Source organism: Dromiciops gliroides, chromosome 2, assembly GCF_019393635.1.
Source record: "Dromiciops gliroides isolate mDroGli1 chromosome 2, mDroGli1.pri, whole genome shotgun sequence".
NCBI classification, from domain to species: Eukaryota; Metazoa; Chordata; class Mammalia; order Microbiotheria; family Microbiotheriidae; genus Dromiciops; species Dromiciops gliroides.
In genome coordinates this window covers 117172906-117195413 of record NC_057862.1, presented here as the reverse complement: position 1 = coordinate 117195413, position 22508 = coordinate 117172906, and the positions used below count along the sequence as shown (strand labels likewise).

At 39.8% G+C, this 22508-nt stretch overlaps 1 protein-coding gene and 1 pseudogene across 1 annotated transcript; one reads left to right on the top strand and one right to left on the bottom strand.

Moving 5' to 3' along the window:
• Nucleotides 1-38: 38 nt before the first annotated feature.
• STARD5 (StAR related lipid transfer domain containing 5) lies at nucleotides 39-21181 on the bottom strand. Its single transcript, XM_043987105.1, has 6 exons — nucleotides 21045-21181; nucleotides 20202-20251; nucleotides 19623-19755; nucleotides 11340-11457; nucleotides 6210-6303; nucleotides 39-451 (listed from the first exon to the last, which is right to left on the bottom strand). Exons 1-6 carry the CDS (start codon nucleotides 21141-21143, stop codon nucleotides 304-306), a joined length of 642 nt encoding a protein of 213 aa, XP_043843040.1. The 5' UTR covers nucleotides 21144-21181; the 3' UTR covers nucleotides 39-303.
• Nucleotides 16948-17425, top strand: LOC122741495 (annotated as a pseudogene).
• Nucleotides 21182-22508: the final 1327 nt, after the last annotated feature.

The following is a 22508-nucleotide window of genomic DNA, read 5'->3' as shown; positions in this document are numbered from 1 at the left end:
TATCTTATTCATTAAAAAACTTTACAAAATCTGGTTCCTTTTCTTTTCCTTGTTTTTTTTTTTTTTTAAATGAAAGCTATGGAGAAGGTGGAGGAGGAAAGGAAATATGCCGATGGCTGGTGTCATGGAAAACAAAATCACTTTCTTCCTCTTCTTTTTCCTCCTGTCTTTTTTTGTTTGTTTGTTTGTTTGTTTTAGAATGTGAACCCCAATCAGAGATCTGCTGTTCACCATCTCATTTGTGTCCTAGCAACTTCAGTTCCTGAATGGGTTGAACAGGATGTTTTTCCATGGAGAAGAGGGTCATTCTTGCTGTTTGTTCACTGCTTTTTGAAGATTATTGTAAAATTCAGCCATACTATTAGGGAAAAAGGAGTTCACCACATTCTGGGGAAGGTAGCCACTGAGGTCAGTCTGAAAGAAACTGACAACATGGGTCTTGTTTGTTTCCCTGTGAAATGAACAAACAAGTTATGTCATTATCCTGTAGATGTGGATGCAAGAGCAATATAGGGTGCGATACGGAATTATAGAATCTTACTCTGGAAGTGAGCCGAAGAGGTAATCTAGTCTAAACCAATCACATGTAAGACATGTTGTTATGTAACCTCTTCTTAAAACCTTTACTATCTCACTTTTGGTTAGCTCCAGTTCTTAGAAAGTCCTTTCAAATTCTAAGTTGAAATTTTAATTTTTACTCACTGATTCTCTTTCTAGCCTCTGGAGCTATAGAGAATAAAACTAATCTTTCTACCCCATGGAAACAATTTAAAGAAATATTAGAAGAAATCTGTAATGTCTGCTTCCTTGCTTTCCCCAATTCTTTATAACTTTTTTTCCTCCTGCCTAATTACCCAATCTCAATTTGGCAGTTTACAGAATCAGCAATAATCATAAATTAAACTAGATTCTTCAGCTCCAGGAAATGGACTGAAGGTTAGATATTTCAGAAACCAGGGGCCTTTGAAAGAATGAATTACTTGTATAATTTCTCTTATGAAAGTTTACATTTAAGGGTTCAGAAAAGCAAACAACATATTCCATATATGAAACTCTAAGTTTTGTTCATGGGATCCAAATAGGAAATAGATCAATGGAGTAATCCTAATGTCTCTGCATGCTGGTCTCATCTTCCTTCTTCAAAACTCTTTATTAGACATATACTCTTGATCTTATACCTATGATTATGCCAGAGGTCACTGAATAAGCATGCTATGTTTGGAAAACTCAAATGCCACCCTCCCAGTCTTCCCCTTCACTACCTTGTTCTTCACCACATGAACTCTTTCTCTCTTAGATGGTAAAGTAGATATGTTCTCACACCACTCCACAGGGCAGAAGAGGACCTCTACTTGTTGACCAAGTATAGGACTTGGATTTGATCTGTGAGTAGGAAAGATTATCTACCCACTCACAGAACCCAGGGAACTTGATTAGGTGGATGGTATAATAAGGCTGCTATAGAAAGTAAGTGGGCAAGGGTGTGAGTAGACTGGAAAAAGGTCTTATAGACATGTATTCTCAGCTATAAACACCTTGCCACCAAGAAAGCATGGCCCACAGTGGTGACATACATATCTTTTCAAACCTTGTCTCATATGTTTGCCACTTGTATGCTTTATCTTGAAGGCCCCACTCAGGGAACCCCTTCTTTAGCATGCTTTTCTTAATCTCCCTGCATAGATAGTGCTCTCTCCCTCCTCAAATTATGTTGTACTCATTTGTCTCTTTTAATGTTGTAGCCCAAGTAAAATGAAGGCTCCTTAAGGGAGGAGGAGCTTTTTTTTGGTTTATATTTTTATATGCTAATTCTTAGCAAGCACGATGCCTTAGATGTGGTCCTTGATAAATGTTTGCTGAATTTAATTGAAGAGGAAGAGGGTATAAGTATTCAACATATTTCAGAGGTTTACAAGTCTAAATAAGTCATAAAAAAACCCACTAAAGATTAAATAAAATAAAAACTAGGAAGTTGCATGTGACAGAATATATACTGACTTCTCTAAAATGATCTCATCAAACATATAATTGAGAGGAAACGTTTTAGTTACCCCACTGAGAATCATATTCAATATTTCATTCTACCTCAAAATAACATATTTCTAGGATGGAAATGATAAAATATTAGAGTAGCCAATAGTCTTTGAAACCTTTTCAGTTGTTGAAGAGACTGGAGATTTGAGAGATTCTGTGATTCAACGAAATTCACACAACAGGTGACAGATAAGAATAGGAGGTAGCAAGAGCTATTGAATTTCTAATGTAATGCTTCCTTTCCAGCTAGAACATAAGTCTCCTGAGGGCAGGGATTGTGTATGCTTAGCCCCTGGCCAAGTGCCCTATACACTATAGTGACTGATAAATGTTTGATAATGGTGGGGATGGACACCTCTGATAGTGTCCTTCACCCTAGGTTATGAACTGTAAGCAGTAAACCAGATATCCTGTTTGTTTACATTGTGAGTGGATATGGAATATATGAAGCAAGATGTCAAATCTGACATCTTGTCAAACTTCTTTAAGGCAAGCAGTGAAGTATCAAAAATACTGTATTTACAAAGAAGTTATAATAAAGGATATATTTCATTATATGACTCCTGGCTGTGTCAAAGGATGCCTTAAATGGGATTTTGGTGAAAAGGACAAATTCATGGTTCTTCTATGGATCCTAGAGAATGGTTCCTGCACTTTGTAGATTCTAGCTCATGGTACTGTTATCGAATGTTTCATGATGGCGGGGAAGGGAAGTATCCCTTTCAAAGTCAAAGTCAGAATCCTAGTGGAGGTGTATCTGGCCTTTCTAGGACTTAGTTTCTTCATTGGCAAAATGGGAATTATCCCTGTAGTGGGTCTTGAAAGTAGAAGACGTGGATCAAATCCTGACTTCACTCCTTCGTAGCTGTGGGAGTCTGGAGAAGTCATTCCACTTCACTTTCCTTCTCCGTAAAATAGGCTGAATGCTACTTACAATTATTATGGGACTTTGGGAAACTTCTTTGTAAACCTTAATACACTATAGAAATGAAAAATACTTACTGGATAAAGATATATAAAAACATATCTTTAAAGAAAGATAACATGAATAAAATAAGTCAAACAAATGTATTCATTGAATGCCTAGATCCAGGAAAAGTTTTATCTTCTTCCTATTGCTCTCCAGACTCTCTAGCTCTTAAGAATAAAAACTGTGAAAGGCATGACAGCCCAGCCAACACGCCTTGTGTGTTGAGATAGAGGAGAGCATGGCATGGGTTTGAAACTGGTAACCCTAATCCCAAGTCAGTGATCTTGAGAAGTTCTTGTAACTAGGAAAACAAAGAAGCAAACCAAATTGTGCCTATTTGAGGTAATGTTCAGTCACTTTTCAGTCATGTCCAACTCTTCATGACCCCATATGAGGTTTAAGCTATGGCAGTGGTTTGCCATTTCCTTCTCCAGTTCTTTGTTTTTTTTTTTTTTTTTTTAGTGAGGCAATTGGGGTTAAGTGACTTGCCCACGGTCACACAGCTAGTAAGTGTCAAGTGTCTGAGGCCGGATTTGAACTCAGGTACTCCTGAGTCCAGGGCCGGTGCTTTAACCACTGCACCATCTAGCTGCCCCTCTCCAGTTCTTTGTACAGATGAAGAAACTGAGGTAAACAGGGTTAAGTGACTTGCCCAGGTGCACACAGTTAGTAAGTATCTGAGGCCATATTTGAATTCAGGTCTTCCCGACTCCAGGCTTGGCACTCTGTGTTCTGGGTCACTTAGCTGCCCATGCATTTTAGGCATTGGAGCTGCAAAAGACCTCAGAGGTAATTGACTACAAATACTTTTCCCCTATATTTCATTGCTAAGGAAACAGAGATGAAGCAACCGGTCAAGAGATCCCATACCTTGTTTAGTGGCCGAGCTAGGATTAGAACCCAACTCTCCTCCAGTCTCTTCTAGGGTTCTTTCCACCACCACATGTTCTGTGGCAGCTTTGATATCTTTAAAGTTTATAACTGTCTAGCTGTCTACTTTTCCTTTTTAATTTTTTAATTTTTTATTTTTTAGTGAGGCAATTGGGGTTAAGTGACTTGCCCAGAGTCACACAGCTTTGAACTCGGGTACTCCTGACTCCAGGGCCGGTGCTCTATCTACTGCGCCACCTAGCTGCCCCTAGCTGTCTACTTTTAAAACAACGTTTAAATGGAGCTTCTAAAAAGATAGTTGTGCTGAACATGGCTGCCTCCTTTCTCACACACAAGCACAGCATGTGTAGTGTGGAAATTTCGCTGGAATGGGAGTCAGAAGATGTGGATTTGAAACCTATTCTTTTTCTTGATTTTTCAGGGCCCTGGTCTTCTTATCTTAAAATGGGATGGTTGGATTAGATGGCTTCTAAGGTCCTTCCAAATTGAAATCCTATAACCCAAAGCTAGGGAAGTAGTCTACACATGTGAAAATGGAATATAAATACTTGAGGAGAGAAGGACCCTTGGCTTGGGAGTCACAGGGTCTGGGTTCACAGTTCAGTTCTATAGCTTTTTTCTAGACATGTGACCTTGGGCAAGCCAGATCTCAGGTTTCTTATATGTAAAATGAAGGGTTCACTGTTAATGTCTCTTTCAGTTGTAAATCTATGCTCTTATACACCCTTCCCTTCTCTTCTTCAGGTAAACAAGCACTGCAGAGTTTAGTTGGTGAAAACCTTTGGGTGTTACCTAGCACAACCATTTGGGCAGGGCCCAGGTTGAGTAGTAAGGGAATTAGAACAGCAAGTAGTAGTGAGAATTGGGTGACCCCCAATGACTCATCTTGTGACTCAATTCTGGACCTAGCTCAGTTCCCTTTCTGTTCAATTATGGATCTAGTCTAATTTCTGTCTTGTGAGAAAACTTTATTCAATTGTGGGAATTGTTAGAAAATTTTAATGCATTGTTTGAACCTATCTCTGCATGGCTGGGAGGCTGGACCACCTCTACCTGCTGCTTAGAGACCCTTAAAAAAGGGCCTACATTATGCTGACCAGAAACCCAGTCAGATTCCAAATACTGATGCAAGGAGTTTTCTTGCAATTATACATCTCAAGCAAGCCATATGTCTTATCTGAAAACTGGTCCCATACTGATGAATCAGTTATCGTTTCCATGTTCCTTTGATTAAATACAGTTACTTAGGGGACGTAGGACACGTCTTTTTTTCTGATTTCAGGCAACTCTACTAGTTGTTCTCTTCTCAACATGGAAAGTCCCTAATTTTTCCTCCAATTAGAAATCAGATGAACTAATTTTGTATCCTGGTTAATTGTTTTCTTTTAATTAGCCTTATTTGATTAATTGTTTTTTATTTTTTATATTTTTTTAGGCAATGGGGGTTAAGTGACTTGCCCAGGGTCACACAGCTAGTAAGTGTCAAGTGTCTGAGGCCAGATTTGAACCCAGGTACTTCCGAATCCAGGGCCAGTGCTTTAACCACTGTGCCATTTAGCTGCCCCTGATTAATTGTTTTTTAATATGTAAAAACTGTCCAGTGCCAAAGCTGAGGAAGCTCACTGGCCTTGATTTGTTATGAAATTGGTATGCATTGCTTAAAAAATTGATATAATCAGTAGCTCAAACCTTTGTTCCCTCAGTCATTTCATCTTTTATTCATTACAACAGGCAACCTGAAATGAACTGATAAAGATTTAGTTAAGAAAAGGTGACCTAGATCAGGTACCGAGAGGCTTTGTTCTTAGCACTAGCTTCACTACTGACAGGATATATTTTTTTAAGTTCTTTTTGCCTCAACTCTTTGCAAATGATATGGGTTGGACATGCACAGCAGTGGCAACTTATCAATTTGCTTTCAGTTTACAAATTATTTCTTATACTTCTGAAATCATAGATCCTGTTCAAAACTACCAACATCACAGGGCTACTGCAAAGAAAGCATTTCATAAATCTTAAAACACTATGTAAGTGGGAGTTATTTGTTTGTTTTTAAGTAATAATAACCCCAAATTCCAAATTGGGTCCTGGCTTCATAATTTAAAAATCTCTGCATTTTGCCCAGTTTAATTAATGTATAACTACTATTCCAACCTCACTCTATGCATATGTGCATGTGCTCATGGACACTCACTCCCCGCCTCAGCATACACTCATAATATATAGATATGTACAGACACACAGACATACATATATGAAATTGGTGGGGTCAATTTATGCATAAAAGACAACAGAGTAACAGAGCTGTGCTTACCCTGGAACAGGTTCACAAAAGCAACCACAAGGATGATTAAACCCTCTCACATAACCTGATTGTGGAGGACAAGGTAGATAGTCCACGTAGGTAGCTAGAAAACAAAGTACAGAGGAAGGAGTCACTGACCTTGACTTGGCACACAGGACATTCAGAAGACTTACTGGATGGGATGCCACAGGGAGGGGTCAAGGGAAGCAGGGACCTAGCAGGCTGCCCAGGACTAATGTGCATCAATGTGAGCAGTATGCCATGGCAAGGGAATTTCCAGATACAGGCATGGGAAGAAGAAAAAGAGAATGAGAATGTCAGGGACTTGTATCTGTTATCAGATTAAATTCCTACAAAGTGTCCAGAAGCATAGATTTGGAGAGCTGGAAGAACTCTTAGAGATCATCTGCATACAGAAGACTGCAGAATTAAAAGGGGTCTTGAATATCTCCTAGTCCGACTCCCTCATCTTATAGCTGAGGAAACTTGGTCCCATAGCTGAAAAGTGACTTGCCTAAAGTCACACAGGTAGTAAGGGGACAGAGCTGTGACTTGAAACTAGGTCTTCTGACTCTGTTCTCTTGCTATCACCCAGAACTGTTCAACTTCCATGATAAGAACTCTGAAATGCCTTTATCTGCTAACCATCTCCTATCATTCCATCTCTTCCTATATTTTATTCTTCTTAAATCTATTTTTTGCTTTTATCATGACCATTAATGACTCAACCCCTTAGTGCTTTCTCAGGCCACCACCCCCACTACTCTTGGTACACTTTCCTTCCTCCCCAATCATTCATTGTCCTAGTGCCCAAATTAGCTTTACACTGCACTCCCTATCAGTCAGTGAATGGGCAATTGTTAAGGGCCAGTGATTCAAGGAAAGGCAACAACAAAACAAAAAAATAGTCCCTTCTCCCAAGGAGCTCACGGTCTGATACAGTCAGATCTACAGTTGCCTTGCCATATCACCATTCAAGCCTTTCTAAGTATACATTTGTATTTACTTTTCTGTAAATATGTTGTACTGCTTCAGTAGGATGTAATCTACTTGAGGGTAGGCAGTGTCTTTGATGTTTGGGCCCCTAAGTATTGTTGTTCAGTCTTTTAATCACGTCTGACTCTTCATGACCCTTATAGGATTTTCTTAGCAAAGATACTGCAGTGGTTTGTCATTTTTTTCTCCAGTGGATTAAGGCAAGTAGAGGCTAAGTGACTTCCCCAAGGTCCTATAGCTACAACCAGATTTGAATTGAGGTCTTCCTGACATCTATCCAGCTCTCTAGTAAAAAGTAGGCACTTAATCATTGCTCATTAAATAATGATCTTTTATTGGAAGCTTTCTATAATTCCTCTTAATTCTTGTGCCTTCTCTCTGTTAATTATTGCCTGTTTATCCTGTATATAGCTTGCTTTATATATACTACCTCGCATGTTCTCTCCCCTCATTAGATTGTAAGCTTCTTGAGGCCAGCTAATGTCTTTTTGCCTCTTTTTGTATACTCACAGTTTAGCACAATGATTAATGTCACTAAAGTAGCTTTGGTTGCTTGCTTCTAGGACAAAACAATATCACTTGTTTGGCATTGAAGGGTTTTCCTAATCTGGCCCTAATCCATCTTTACAGATTGATTTCCTATTATTTACCCTCACATGCTACACTTCCAACCTACTCTATGTTCTCCAAACATAACATTTCACTCTCTGCTTCAATGCTCTCTCCTGTGTCTGGGATGTTTTCTGTCTTTACCTTCAGTCCTTGAAATCCCTTGCTCCTGAGGGAGCTCAATTGAAACCTAAAAAGGCAACTTTCCTGATTCCCTTAGTTGTCAGTGCTCTCTACCCACCTCCCTCCACCCCCTAGAGTACTTTGTAATATAAACACACATGTATGTATATCTATGTATGTGTGTGTGTATGTGTGTGTGTGTGTACACAGAGAGAGAGAGAGGGAGGGAGGGAGAGATCTCAGTGCACATGTTATATCTTCTCAAAAGAATCTAAGTTCTTTAAGGTCAGGGACAGTTTCATTTTCAAAAGCATCTAGCATAGTGCCTGACATATAGTAGGTGTGTATTAATGTTTCTGAAGTTGAATTGATTAGGGGTTCTCATTTACAAAGTTGTTCTGGGCTTAATGCAGCCAGCACAATGTCCTCTGCAAACACACACACACACACACACACACACACACACACACACACACACACATCTTCATGTGGTGGTGGGGACTTCAGCATCTCTAGGAAAGCTCTTCCCTGGAAGGTTCTCTATGGCAGGAATAAACACTTCTGCATTTCCCAGTTTAACGACTCCTTCAATATTAATAAAAGGTTCCAACAGAGTGATTTCCATTATTATAATCATACTGGTGTAGGAGGCTCTTGTAGCAAAGTCTCTCAAGCTGCATTTTGTGCTATTGAATCAAATGCTCGTGGGTTTTGTTGTTTTTTAATGAAAGCGGTGGATTGTTTTTGTTTCACCAATGTACACCATGAGCACTGAAATACAAGATGACCAGATGTCCTGTGAAATGTCATTTCTTTTATCTTTGGATCCTTGATAACAGCAACTTATATCAGAGATGGGCAAAACCTCAGAGTTCACATAGTCCAATCCATTTCTGAGTAAGAACCCTTCTCTGCAACATCTCCACTAGTCTTTGCTTCAAGACAACCTGTGAGAGGGAACCCTCCTCTGAGGGGGTAAGAGAGGGAGGATTCTTTTGGCCAAGGAGAGCCTTCTATTTAGCTCCAATTTCCTCTTGTTTTCTGGATTATTGGATGATAGATTTAAATCTGGAAAAGACCTCAGAGATCATTTAGACCTAGCCACTCATTATAAAGTTGATAAAACTGAAACTTAGGGAGGTTAAGAGACTTATTCAAGGTCACACAGATAGTAAGCATGAAAGGTAGGATTTGAACCTATGAACTCTGACTACAGAGTCCATGCTTTTTCTGTTATAGCATCATTTATAGTGAGAATCTTAATACTGATTTGATTCAGTTCCTCCAGTAATATGTCCACTGGGGCATCGAGTAAATATTCAGAACAACAAAGAGCTAATTTAATGTTTAGAGATGCTCTTAAAATTGTGGTTCTTAACACTTCCCCACCCATCTTCTAGTCTTCTACTTTGCCACCTTCACTGTAGAATTGAAAGGGGATAAAGCAGGACCTAGCACCATTTTACATTTTTATCTGTTTCATGAATTTTGAGGGTCTAAGAACTTATCAGCTAAATGGCTTGTCTATAAGTGGTGAATGTCTTCATGCTCAGGCTGGACTTAAAATTTATTTATTTATTTTTTTAATGATAACTTTGGTTTTTAATGTCACTTACATTTTCCAGTATATACTTTTTCCTTCTCCTAGAGAGGAGATCTCTTTTTCTAGAACTGAGTATAGAGAGATCTCCTCCTAGAGAGGAATCTTTTGTTTGTTTGTTTGGTTTTTTTTAGTGAAGCAATTGGAGTTAAGTGACTTGTCCAAGGTCACACAACTAGTAAGTGTTAAGTGTCTGAGGCCACATTTGAACTCAGGTACTCCTGACTCCAGGGCCAGTGCTCTACCCACTGCACCACCTAGCTGCTCCTGAGAGGAATCTTAATGAAGAATCAAAGAGAGGGAGAAAAAAATGTTTAGCAAATCTAGCCAATATGTTTTAAAAATTCTGAAATTATACATAGTGTTCTATACACATCATTCTTCTCCATTTGTTCAGAGAAGCAGAGGGTATGGAGATGGTTTTCTAGAAGGCTTTTCTAGCTTAATACAAGCTGCCAGAGCTTATGTTCTTCTAGCACAGCCTTCAATAATTTACATTACTTTCAATGGATGAAAAGGTACCAGAATAGGAATTTGTTGAGAAATAGTTAAGTACACAAATAATATATTAGAATTTAATGAGATGATAGGATCACAGAATTGACTGAGATCTTATCAATGTCATCTAGGTACAGTAGTAATTAGAACACTAGGTCTGAAGTCAGAAAGAACTGAATTCCAGTTTGGCCTCAGACACTTACTAGCAGTGTGACCCCCAGGAAAGTCACTTAACCTTTGCCTGTCTCAATTTCCTCAACTGTAAAATGGGAATTGTGATAGTGCCTATATCACAGGGTTATTGTGAGGATCAAATGAGACAATATTTGTAAAGTATTTAGAACAGTTCCTGGTACATAGGAGGTGCTTAATAAATACTTGTTTCAGGCAGCTAGGTGGCATAGTGGATAAAGCACCAGCCCTGGATTCAGGAGGACCTGAGTTCAAATCCCACCTCAGACATATGACACTAACTAGCTGGCTGACCATGGGCAAGTCACTTAACCCTCATTGCCCCACAAAATAAATAAATAAATAGGACTGGGGGCATAAAGACTGTAGACGATGCAGAAACAAAATGGTTCAAGGCAGAAGCTAGAATCAGTAAGGAAGTTCAATAGGAAAAATAGGACATAAGAGGTGTTGCATCCTTGTAGGGTTTTTGATACATCATTCACTCATTATTAACTACTTCTGTCTCAGTCTCTAATAAATTCCAGGATCAGAATTATCCAAATTGGCTTTTGGTTTCATGAAAAAATATCAGCTCTGCTGGACTTCTAAAATTAATGAATTGACTAAACTGAGATCATGGACTAAAAATAAGAGTAAACTTCCAAATCAAAATTTCTGCACTCCGATTTCTCTCACAGGAGTCCTCTCCCTCCTAGCCACCCCCACTTAGGAGAAGGGGTCCCTACCAAAGGATCTAAGCCACAATATAGACTAGGAAGGCCATGGAGAACTCATTCTCTTCAGTAACTTCAAAGAATAATAAATAAGAGATGCCTTCTGCTTAGAGAAGGGTGGGATGGTATGGGATGGAGTGGAAGTGAAAGAAAAGAATGTTGGCCATGGTGTAGAGGGGGTAGGACTCCTCCCTCCCACCCCCCTCCCCCTGCCTCCCCCCAACCAAATCCGAAAAGATAGCTGTGCAGTGGTGAAAACCCAGGCAACACAAGTTAATATTTCCCAAATGGCCCATTTATTTCAAGAATCATTGCATTTGATAGTCAACTCACATACACACAGAAATAATAATAACAGGAATAATAATGAATACTACTAATAATAAAACACAAAGTCACACTCACCATTAGATGATATGGTCCCATCATCATATTTTTTGACTAGTACCAGGTCTATGAAGTCTCTAGGAGAAATAAGTTTCATGACAGCTGATGGTGTGATTGTTCTAGTTATGAAGAGATCCTGTCAAATTTAAGGGGAAAAAATGATCTGTATAGTGACTTTCAATAAGAAAATCCCCTTGACACTTTTTTTTTTGGGGGGGGGGGGAAGTATCCAAAATAGGGTATAGAGCTTTAAGAAAGCTCAGAGGTCATCTAGACAAGAAAAGTCAAACATGCAGCCCATGGGCCAAATGTAGCCTGAAACACTCCTGAGTGGAGCTCAAACCAAATTAAAATGTAATTGGGAAATTTTTAACAAGATCAATAAAAAGAAAATAAAGCATAGGTTAAAAATTATATTTTAAAATTAAGTCAATATGTGGTCTGCAGAGACCTTTTACATATGGTTTAGTGCTCCCCATTTCTATTTGGGTTTGACTCCAATGATCTAGACAAACCCCTTCATTTTTTTGGTAAACCCCTTCATTTTATAAGTGGAAAAACAACAACAACAACAACAAAACAGATCCAGAGAAGTTGAGGTTAAGTGACTAGCCTAAAGTCAAGTAGGTACTAAGCAGCACATTGAGGATTCTAACTCAGGTCCTGGGACTCCAACTTCATTGTTCTTTCCACTTTATCATGAAAGAGAGCAACATGGGGTTGGTGTTGTGCTTTAGGAAATAATAGCAATGTAACAAAAAACAAAATGAAGACACACACAAGAAGAGGACTACAAAAGAAGAAATAACAGGGAGGAGAACCAATGTCATTGGTGGGAACTATGGAGAATGACCTGAAGAACCCCTTCCTGAGGAATCAGAAGAGGCAATGGCTGCTGAGAACCAGACAGTATGCCTCCCTATAAGTGGCTGAGGCTCTTACAGTCTCTGGGGGAAAATTTGTTCTTTGGTGAGTGTCATTTTCTGTGAGTTCTTTTTCTTTTCCTCAACCTGAAAAAACAACTTTTATTTCTTGGGAGAGGGGAGAAGAGAGGGAGTAAATAATAATTAAGGCTAGGAAGGGGGAAAAATGTGAAACACAATACAAGAGAAATGAGAGGAGCCTGCAAATGGCAATAAACTTTCATATCTACAGAGAGAACATGCTTTGTAAGCATCATGCCTTGGGAGCAGAAACTCACACTTTAGATAGTTTTATACTTCACAAATCATCACAGAAAATCAGAACCTTAGAAGTCACCTAGTCCAACTTTTCATGGAATGAGAATCCCTGGCACAGCATGCCTGGCAAGTAGTGTTTTTTTTCTTACATGGAACCAAATTTAAAACCTGTTTAGCAAAACTAAAAATATGCAGAATTGGTATTTTTCCCTAAAGCACTTTCCAGATTCCAGGAAGAACCAAAGCCTACCTTAGAGAAACTGATTCCAGGTGATAAGCAGATTTAACTGTGGTCTAGATAAGATCCTTGCCTTCTCTAAGGCATAAACAATTGAAATAAGGACTCATTCAAAGGAAAGTGCTTTCAAGGAGGAGGAGGAGGTCCCCACTGTCTTGGCCTCCTATTCAGTTATATTCTCCACAGAGATTTCAGGCAGGATCCCCGTAGATAATTCAGGGGGAGTGGTTGAAGAGAAATCTGATGAAAAGTTAACAGAGACTATCTATTCCTAATTGAAGATACCTGTAATTGTTACATGAAATATTCTGCGACAGATTCTGGTCTCAGGTCTTGGGGGACTATGCTACTTTAGACACCTATCTTTCCAAGGTATAAATGGCTTGGATATTGATTGATCAAAGTTAAATTAAATTGTTTCTGGCAGATTGATGCCTAAATACAGAGTACAGTATTAATATTTTTTTCTTTGAAACTTAATTTTCATCAAAACCATTGATGAAAGATGCAAGGGTAGAAATGTACAAGTATCAATATATTAATTTTTACAGATGAAAAACTAAGAGAGATTGAGATTCAGAGAGATTGAGGTATCCATGGTCTTTCTATCACACTATGTTATCTACTTACAATTTGAAGCACCCAACGTCATGTCCCATCAGCTTTTGATCAGCCTAGCTCTACTACTGTTATTCAAATTGGGGTGAAATCACTTTTAAAAGGATCATATCTTTAATTCCATTTCAATGAAACCCAGCATATCTAGAAAGCTAGGTGGTACAATAGCTAGAGTATGGATAGGCCTAGAGTCAAGAAGACCTATGTTTCAAATATAGCCTCAGACACTTACTAGCTCTGTGATCCTGGGCAGGTCACTTAACCTGTGCTTGCCTTAGTTTCTCATCTGCAAAATGAGAATAATACTAGTACCTACCCTCCAGGGCTGTGGTAGGGACAAAATGAGATAATATTTGTAAAGCACTTTACAAATTTTAAAGCCCTATAAATGCTTACTACTATTTTTTAAAACCTATTTGCCATCCCAGATTTCCTTGGGCTTTAGAATAAGTAAATTTGACATCCTCTGTGGTTAAGCTTTTTGCTTAAATTACATAATACTTGTTGAAGCAAAATTTAAAGTTTAAAAAGCATTGGACAGGAGAACTGGAGTCTAATGGCAGCTCTTTCATTGAATGGCTGTGTGATCTTAGAGAAGACAAGTCACCTCTTTTGACTTTACTTTTCTTATCTATAAAAAGAGGAGGCAGGAATAAATGATCATAGAACTTCCTACTTAGATAGATGGGGATTATGACATAGGGGTATAGTAACTGGGTCAAATACATGAAGCACCGGGCTTGAAGTCAGGAAGACCCAAGTTTGAATCTTGGCTTTGCCACTCACTAGCTGTCTGACCCTCAACAAGTCACTTCCCTCTGGGCCTCAGTTTCCTTATCTGCAAAATAAAGACATTACATTCAATGGCTTCTAAGGTTCCTTCTAGCTCCATCACTATGATCCTGTCTTTTGAGGTCATTGAGTTATGTGGTCATAGAATTATAGAACTGGAACTAGAAGAGACTTTAGAGGTCATTGAGTCCAACCCCCTTATTTTATAAATGAGGAAACTTGGTGAGACGAGAAATATAAAATGAAGGAGACACAGGTAGTTTGTGGCAGAGCAAGGGTTCAAACTCAGTCCTCTGCCTCTAAATCTGGTGCTTTCTCATCTTACAGATGAGGAACCAGGAAGCTGAAAGGACTTGCCCTTTTGCCACAAAGCCAGAACTGGACTCCAGGGTTCCTGAATCCTAAAGCACTCTTGACTTTCAAGGTTGCTTCCAGTTCTAAGATTCTGTGATTTTATCATAAAAAACTTAATGCCCATAAAATTAATCATCATAGTATGCAGCAATAATGATTTCATGTAAAAGAATACTAGGACCATAGGATTTTCACAAAATGTCTAATTTTCTAACAAAAAATTCATTCTCTCTCATCCCTTTGTCAGTAATGACACAACAATATGTGCAAAGAGTATAAATAAAATCAAGTCAAGTTTATTCACTATAGTAGGGTGGCCCAGAAGACAGAGTGAAGGACTAAGAGGGAGGAAGATCAATTCAATTCCCATCTTAAGACGCTTGTTGGTAAGTCACTTAACTTATCTCAGTTTCCTCATCTGTAAAAATGGGAATAATAGGAACATGGACCACATAGGATTGTTATGAGAATCAAATGAGTTAATATGTAAAGCACTTTACAACCATAACTATATAAATACTCCTCCTTATTGTTGTTATTGTTATAGCTGCGTAAGTTGCTTCATTCAAGTAAGTCAATTATTCCCAGACAATACTTATGGAAAGAAAGGCACCCTGGCTTTACATACAACAGAGCTACAGAAAATTTAAGTAATCTTTCCTGAGGCCTTAATGCCAGTCTATGGGGAAAGCAGGCCAAAGGATCATGTTGATGTGGGACTTTAATCCAGAGAAATTATGTTGCTTTATGTAGTACTGAAAGACAGTGTAAAAAGTGCTGTCATATTCAAGTCCTACAAAACATATCAGTTAAAATGTCATAGGGCAGTTAGGTGGTGCAGTAGATAGAGATCCAGGACTAGAGTTGGGAAGATTCTACTTCCTGAGTTCAAATATGGCCTCACAGGGACAGCTAAGTGGTACAGTGGATAAAGCACCGGCCCTGGATTCAGGAGGACCTGAGTTCAAATCCAGCCTCAGACACTTGACACTTACTAGCTGTGTGACCCTGGGCAAGTCACTTAACCCCCATTGCCCCACAAAAACAAAAAAATGAAACAAACAAACAAATATGGCCTCACTTAGCTGTGTGACTCTGGGCAAGTCACTTCACCCTGTTTGCCTCCGTTTCCTCATCTGTAAAATGAACTGAAGAAAGAAATGGCAACCACTCCAGTCTCTCTGCCAAGAAAACACCAAATGTGGATAGGAAGAGATGGACACAACTGAAAAGATTAAACAACAACCCCCCCAAATTGGTTGAGGTCAGAATGCATTACCCATTCCTGGTGTGCCTTAGGGATATTATCTATAGAGCAACCTACTGAATGAGTAGAATTCTGAGACCCAATATAAGGGTGCTCTTATTTTTTGTTTAAGTTTGATTGATGGGGCTGAGCCAAGATGGGGAGAGAAGCCAGGAAGTTGTCTGAGCTCTCTGAGTTTGCCTCTAAATAGATTCTGGGTCTACAGAACCTACAGAAAAGACAGAGAAAAACAACCTTTCAGCTTAAGATAATTTAGAAGCACTTCAGGAAAGGTCTGTCTCAGTTGGGTGAAAGGGGGGGGGGTGCAGTACAGTTTGGAGGATGTCTGGGCAAATCATCAGGAGGCTCTTGGCTATAGCATAAATTAGCAGCTGGCAGCTGAGGCTCCTCAGTCCTGGCTCAGCAGTTTGGTAGTGCAGCAGGCCAGTTGTGAGGCCCACCTAACCCCAGTGCAGAGGACAAACTGCTAGCTGTAGAACCATGCACAGGACAGGTACAACTAGGCCAAGCCATCCCAGCACAGAGAACAAGCCCAGAGTGGTGAGCAATGTGCAAGCCCCAGAGGCTTCAGAGCAGAAAGCCAATGATCAGACCCTGGGCCCTCAGCACAAGAAGCTTGGGACAGTGTCCCCTGTTCCCTAGGAGCAAAGCTCAACTTCAAAAGTCACGAAATAGGCTAAAATATGATGAGTAATAAACAGAAAAGAACCCTAAGTATAGAGAGCTACTATGGTGACAGGGAAGATCAAAACACAAACTCAGAAGAGGACAACAATGTCAAAATACCTACATGTGAAGTCTCAAAGGAGAAGATGGATTGATCTCAGGACCAAAAAGCCTTCCTGGAAGAGCTCAAAAAGGATTTTAAAAAATAAAATAAGAGAGGTAGAAGAAAAAATGGGAAAAGAAATGAGAGAAATGAGAGTTATGCAAGAAAATTATGAAAAAAGAGTCAACAGCTTGGAAAAGGAAGCTCAAAATTTGACTGAAGAAAACAATCCCTTAAAAAATAAAATTGGCCAAATGGGGAAAAAAATTCACTGAAGAAAACAACTCTTTATAAAAAGTAGAATTGGCCAAACGGAAAAGGAGGTGCAAAAGCTGACTGAAGAAAATAATGCCTTAAAAATCAGAATTGGCCTCTTCCTCTTCGATATCTTCCTGCCTCTTGCAGCCATGAAGGTCGAGTTGTACAGCTTCAGCAGGTACAACATTTACCTGGGTCACAGGAGGTGCCATGCCCACATAGATGGGAAGGTTTTCCAATTTTTGAATGCAAAATGTGAGTCTGCATTCCTTTCAAAGAGGAAGGCTTGGCAGATAAATTGGAAAGAACAAGAAGGGACAGTCAGAAGAGATTCAAAAGAAAAGAACGCACCGGGCAGTTAAATTCCAGAGGGCCATCACTGGGGCTTCTCTTGCTGATATAATGGCCAAGAGGAATCAGAAACCTGAAGTTTGAAAGGCCCAATGAGAACAAAACATCAGGGCTGTCAAGGAAGCAAAAAAGGCTAAGCAAGCAACTAAGAAAACAGCTGCATCTGCTGCTAAGGCTCCTACAAAGGCAGCACCTAAACAAAAAATTGTGAAGCCAGTGAAAATTTCTGCACCCTGAGTTGGTGGAAAACATTTATTGCCTACTAAATTGGACTAAGTAAAATAAAATTTAAAGCAACAACAACAACAACAAAATTAGAATTGGGCAGGTAGAAGCTAATGAATGGCTCTATGAGACACCAGCAGTTAAACAGAATCAAAAGAGTGAAAAAAATGGAATACCTTATTAGAAAGACTACTGACCTGGAAAATAGATACAGGAGAGATAATTTAAGAATTATTGGATTACCTGAAAGACATGATTTTTAAAAAAAGAGCCTAGATAGCATATTCCAGGAAATTATCAAGGGGAATTCTAGAACCAGAGGATAAAATAGTCATTGAAAGTTTGATTGATGTGCTTTGTTTTTACATTACAAATATTTCCAGATATGACTCCTAATCCATGAGAGGTCTTTTGAAACAAAATTTTAACAAAACCGCATCTGAAACTGCATGCAATATCCCACATCTATAGCAACTCTCCAACCCCTCTACTTCTAAAAAATTGATTTATATTAAGAGAAATCTATGTTTTCTCTCTCTTGAATATCCCCAACCACATTCAAAAAGTGAAAGGGAAGAAAAAAAATCTTAAAATAGATATGTGGATGGGACAGTTAGGTGGCACAGTGGATAAAGCATTCATTGGCCCTGGATTCAGGAAGATCTAAATTCAAATCTGGCCTCAGACCCTGGACACTTACTAGCTGTGTGACCCCAGGCAAGTCATTTAACTCTCATTGCCCCCCCCCCAAAAAAAATTAGATATGTGTAGTCAAGCAAAACCAATTCTCTTATTGGCTATGTGCAAAAATGTATAAATCATGTTCTATACCCTAAATCTATTGCTTCTCTGTCAGGAAGCAGATAGTCCATTTCATCATCAGTCCTCTGGACTTTTAAACACTCCTGATGGGAAAATTGCAGCTGGAAAGAAATTACAAATATTGGAGACAAGAGAAATAAAAGGTTAAATAAAAGGACCAAGGAAATCTACTCAAGTACCCATATTTAATAGACACAAGACCCAAGCAAGGGGATAGCTGCAAAGCTTGCAGCCACATTGCTCCAGGTAGTTACCATTATTCCAGGGAACAGCAGAGTAGTTAGTTAACTAAGATTGCACCTCTGTCTAGCTTGGGTGGGGCTGGGGCCGGGGTGGGGGTAGAGAGGAGGGAAGAGGATTACCAAAATACAGTATTAAGTAAAGTATTAATGTTCCTACTATGAACACTATAAGCCTCACCCCTTTCTCATCATCATGATACTTTTCACCTAGGAAAACCCAGAAGCTTGGCCAAAACAAACAATATCAAATGCAAGAGCTGTAAAGGTCTTCAGATATTGTCTAACTTAACTCATTCATTTTATACATGAGAAAACTGACAGCACTGAGCTAAATCAGAGCTCCTTAGCTGAAGTTTGTGGATAGATTTCAGGAGGTTGGTAAACTTAAGAGGGAGAAAAAAAATCACATTTTTAAATTTTTGCTAACCTCTAAATATAATTTGGCATTTCCTCCAATTATTTAAAAACAGTTTTCCATAAAGTGGTCTATACTGCCAAAAAGGTATAGGAAATAAAAAAAAAGTTTAAGAACTCTTGAGCTAGATGATTTTTAGGACACCTTCCCAGTCTAAATAATAGGAATAATACTTTATAGTTTCATGAGCTCATCCAATGGTCTGTTTGTGCTTTTAATGGCATTAAAGGGACATAATGTTTGTGCTCAAGGAGTGACCAGTCATAGAATTTCAGAGCTGGAAGGAAGCTTAGGGATCAACCTCCCTCATTTCACAGATGATAAATCTGAGACCTAGAGAAGTAAATGACTTGACCAGGATCACACAGCTAATAAATGGCAAAGACAAGACTCAAAAGTAAGTCTTCTGACTCCTAATTCAATGCATTTCTCACTACATGGTGTTTCATTGACTGACATCACTGTAATATAGTATAACCACTATCTAAAGAGATAATAATTATTTTAAATTATTATGTGGTCTGGACCTGTGATTTAATTCTGATGAGGAAATTCTGGTGTGAAATTTCCCTTCACTGATGCAGATCAGCAACTTGACTTAGAAAAGTCTTATAAAGATGCCTGGGGAACTAAGAGGCCAAGTGATTTGCCCAAAGGTAACACAGAGTTTATGTGTCAGAGACAGGATTGAACCCATGTCTTCCTGAATCCAAATGCAACAGTGATTATTTTTAATTAATGTTATATTAAAATATTTGAGGAGGCTTACATCCTTGATCGATTCAAGAACTTGAAAGTCTTTCACATTATCATCCCATTTTGCTCGTAGTCCATTATCTGCTGGTGCTAAGAATTTCCACACCTCTTCAGGGGTGCCATATATTATTCCTTCTCCTTTGTACCTGTGGGGAGGGGAGAAGAAAATTGCCACTGAGGTATTACTCATCTTGGAAGAAACTTTTTTTTAAAATAAATATAGGGTGAAGAGAAAAACCATTGTCATTGTCTTTGCACTCCCAGTACCATGTTCATTAATAAATGCTTCTTAATAATGCAGTTAATAAATGCTTCTTGAATTAATTAATTATTGAGTAATAACTGAGAGGAAATCAAAGTTTATCAACCCACCTCCTTTTATGTCTGTATGTAGTATATCTGTGTCTCTACATTCCAATTCAATTTGATGAAAATTAGTTGTTTCAAAATAAGAGATAACATTTCTCAGAAAAATAAGCCTGAGGGATTGACCTCAGGAGACCCTAGTACTATACTATGGCATTTAGTAAGTGCAGGATTTTGCAAGGAAGATTCAGAATCTTCTATAATTTAAAGAAACACATTGACTTACAGGTTCCCAGGAAATTCCGTAGAAGGCCTCCAAGAAATTGTAACTCCTTTCTGTTAACAAAATTATTGGGGAAGAGAAAAACACTTGAGAAAGAAGTCTCAAACAGACTTAAAATGTCGCTGGAATTTTTCAAATTCCACCAAAGCCTCAAGTACTTTAGAGTCTCTATTAAAATTAAGATTTTCAAGGAAGTGAAAGTTTGCTTTACATTCAAGCAGGGCTTGTGCGTTTTCAGGAAGACATAGTCTTAACCTATCTTGCTATCTCCCTTGTCTGGATCGTAGTAGGAGATTTGTTAACTTTTGTTGAATGGAAATTTCTCTTTATGGTTTCTGAAAAGAAAATCCTCTTTCCCGTGAGAGTTCTGAATTTTCAGTTTTATCCATCTAGAGCAGTTTCGAGTAATGACATTCCAGTGGGGGGAGAGAGGATATCAGAACTCTGGGAAATTGTCAGGCATGACGGGACTCAAAGGGGCAGTGAATGTGCGACTGAGTAAGGTGTGTGTGTGTGTGTGTGGGGGGGGGTGTTGATGAGGCTTGTCGGCGGTACAGAGACATCACAGAGTAAACGTACAGAAAGTCTGGGCTGAGTGAGAGATCCTTTGTTTTGGGCGAAGGGAGCACAGCCTAGAACTAAGACTAAGCCTGGGAGATGAGGGCATAGGCCCGGAAAAGAGGCGGGGGGAGGGCACGGTGTCCCCCAAGGAGTCGTGGACTTAGAGGGAGGATGCGCTAAGCCAGCCTGGTGAAGGCAGGAGAAAAAGAGAAGAGCCCAAGTCCTTGGCAGAGTCGCCCCTTGTCTGGCGGACTGTTCGGTCCCCCCTGGGGCCCCATCACTCACGCCGCTCCGACACGTCTTCCATCCACTCTCATCCTTTCGGTAGAGCTGCATTTTCTCGGCCACTACCCCGGACACCTCCGCTGCCCGCGCTGGGTCCATGGCTAGAAGAGAAGTGAACCCTGCGTTACCTCTGCAGGTACACTCGGAACTGACAGTCCTCACCACGTGGGGAGGAGTCGGGCTCAGACCCCGCCTTCACCCCACGGATTGGTCCGAAAATCCCCATTCTCAGGGACGGTCCCTCCCATTCTCTGGTTGGCCCTTCAAGGCCAACCCTCACTTGGTCTGTCCAATGAGGCCTGGTTTTCGTTCATTGTTTCTGGTTTTTGTGAAGTCCAGCTCCGCCTGGCTCTAGGAAGGAGGCGCCCGAGGCTGCCCTGGTTGGAAAAAGGTCGGAGACGCCCGTGGCGAGATAGGCGGAGCGAATCCCAGCTCCAGTGATGTGCAGGACAGAGTTGAGCTAAACTAAGGCTCATGCTGGGCAGGACTAGGGTTAGCGTGCCTCCACCCTCTGCCTTTTCCTACCAGGAAGAGAGGAAAAGGCCTGCTCTCTCCTCCCTGCTACACTCACCTGACCTCAGCAAACACCTTCTCCTCAGAATGAATAGTTCGTCATATCACCCCACGTTACTAGAAGTCCCAGGAGAAGAAGCATCCCTGTGCTGTACAAGATAACCCTCTCTCTTGACCTTGTTCCTGTGGAAAGCCTGAAGACAGTAACCGTGGGCAAGTCGCTGATTGAATTAGATCCAGGTTCTTAACCTGGGATCCGTGGGCTCATATAGGTTACCAGGATAGCATTTCAAGGGGTCGGTGAACTTGGGTGGAGAAAAATTTGTGTCTTTCTTTTTCCTTCCTTCCTTCCTTCCTTCCTTCCTTCCTTCCTTCCTTCCTTCCTTCCTTCCTTCCTTCCTTCCTTCCTTCCTTCCTTCCTTCCTTCCTTCCTTCCTTCCTTCCTTCCTTCCTTCCTTCCTTCCTTCCTTCCTTCCTTCCTTCCTTCCTTCCTTCCTTCCATTCATTCTTTCTTTCTGGGGGTGAGGCAATTGGGGTTAAGTGACTTGCCCAGAGTCACACAGCTAGTAAGTGTCTGAAACTGGATTTGAACTCAGGTTCTCCTGACTCCAGGAATGGTGCTCTATCCACTGTGCCACCTAGCTGTCCCCCATCTTTAGTTTCAATAACTATTCAAGAACTATTAACTGAAATTTAACATTTTTCTTCAGTTATTTAAAAACGATTTAGGGAAAGAGCCCCTAATCTTTGCCAGGCTGCAAAAGTGGCCTGTGTCTCACACACACACACACACACACACACACACACACACACACACACACACACACACGGTGAAGAACACTTGGACTTGATTTCTAAGGCTTCTTCAAGATGAAAATTCCCTGACACCTTTAATTTCCTACCTCTAGCATCTGTTTAGTACTTCAGCGTTTCTTCCTTATGGGCACATAA

Bases quoted from the DNA above. Each gene is read 5' to 3' on its own strand.
- STARD5 (XM_043987105.1), bottom strand. From the start codon at position 21,143: ATGGACCCAGCGCGGGCAGCGGAGGTGTCCGGGGTAGTGGCCGAGAAA. The intron at 20,252-21,044 runs GTGAGTGATGGG...TTTTGTTAACAG, and splicing joins GGAAGACGTGTCGGAGCGGC to AAAGGAGTTACAATTTCTTG. The intron at 11,458-19,622 runs GTAAGCCTCCTC...TAAATTTGACAG, and splicing joins TTCTTGAATCGATCAAGGAT to GATCTCTTCATAACTAGAAC.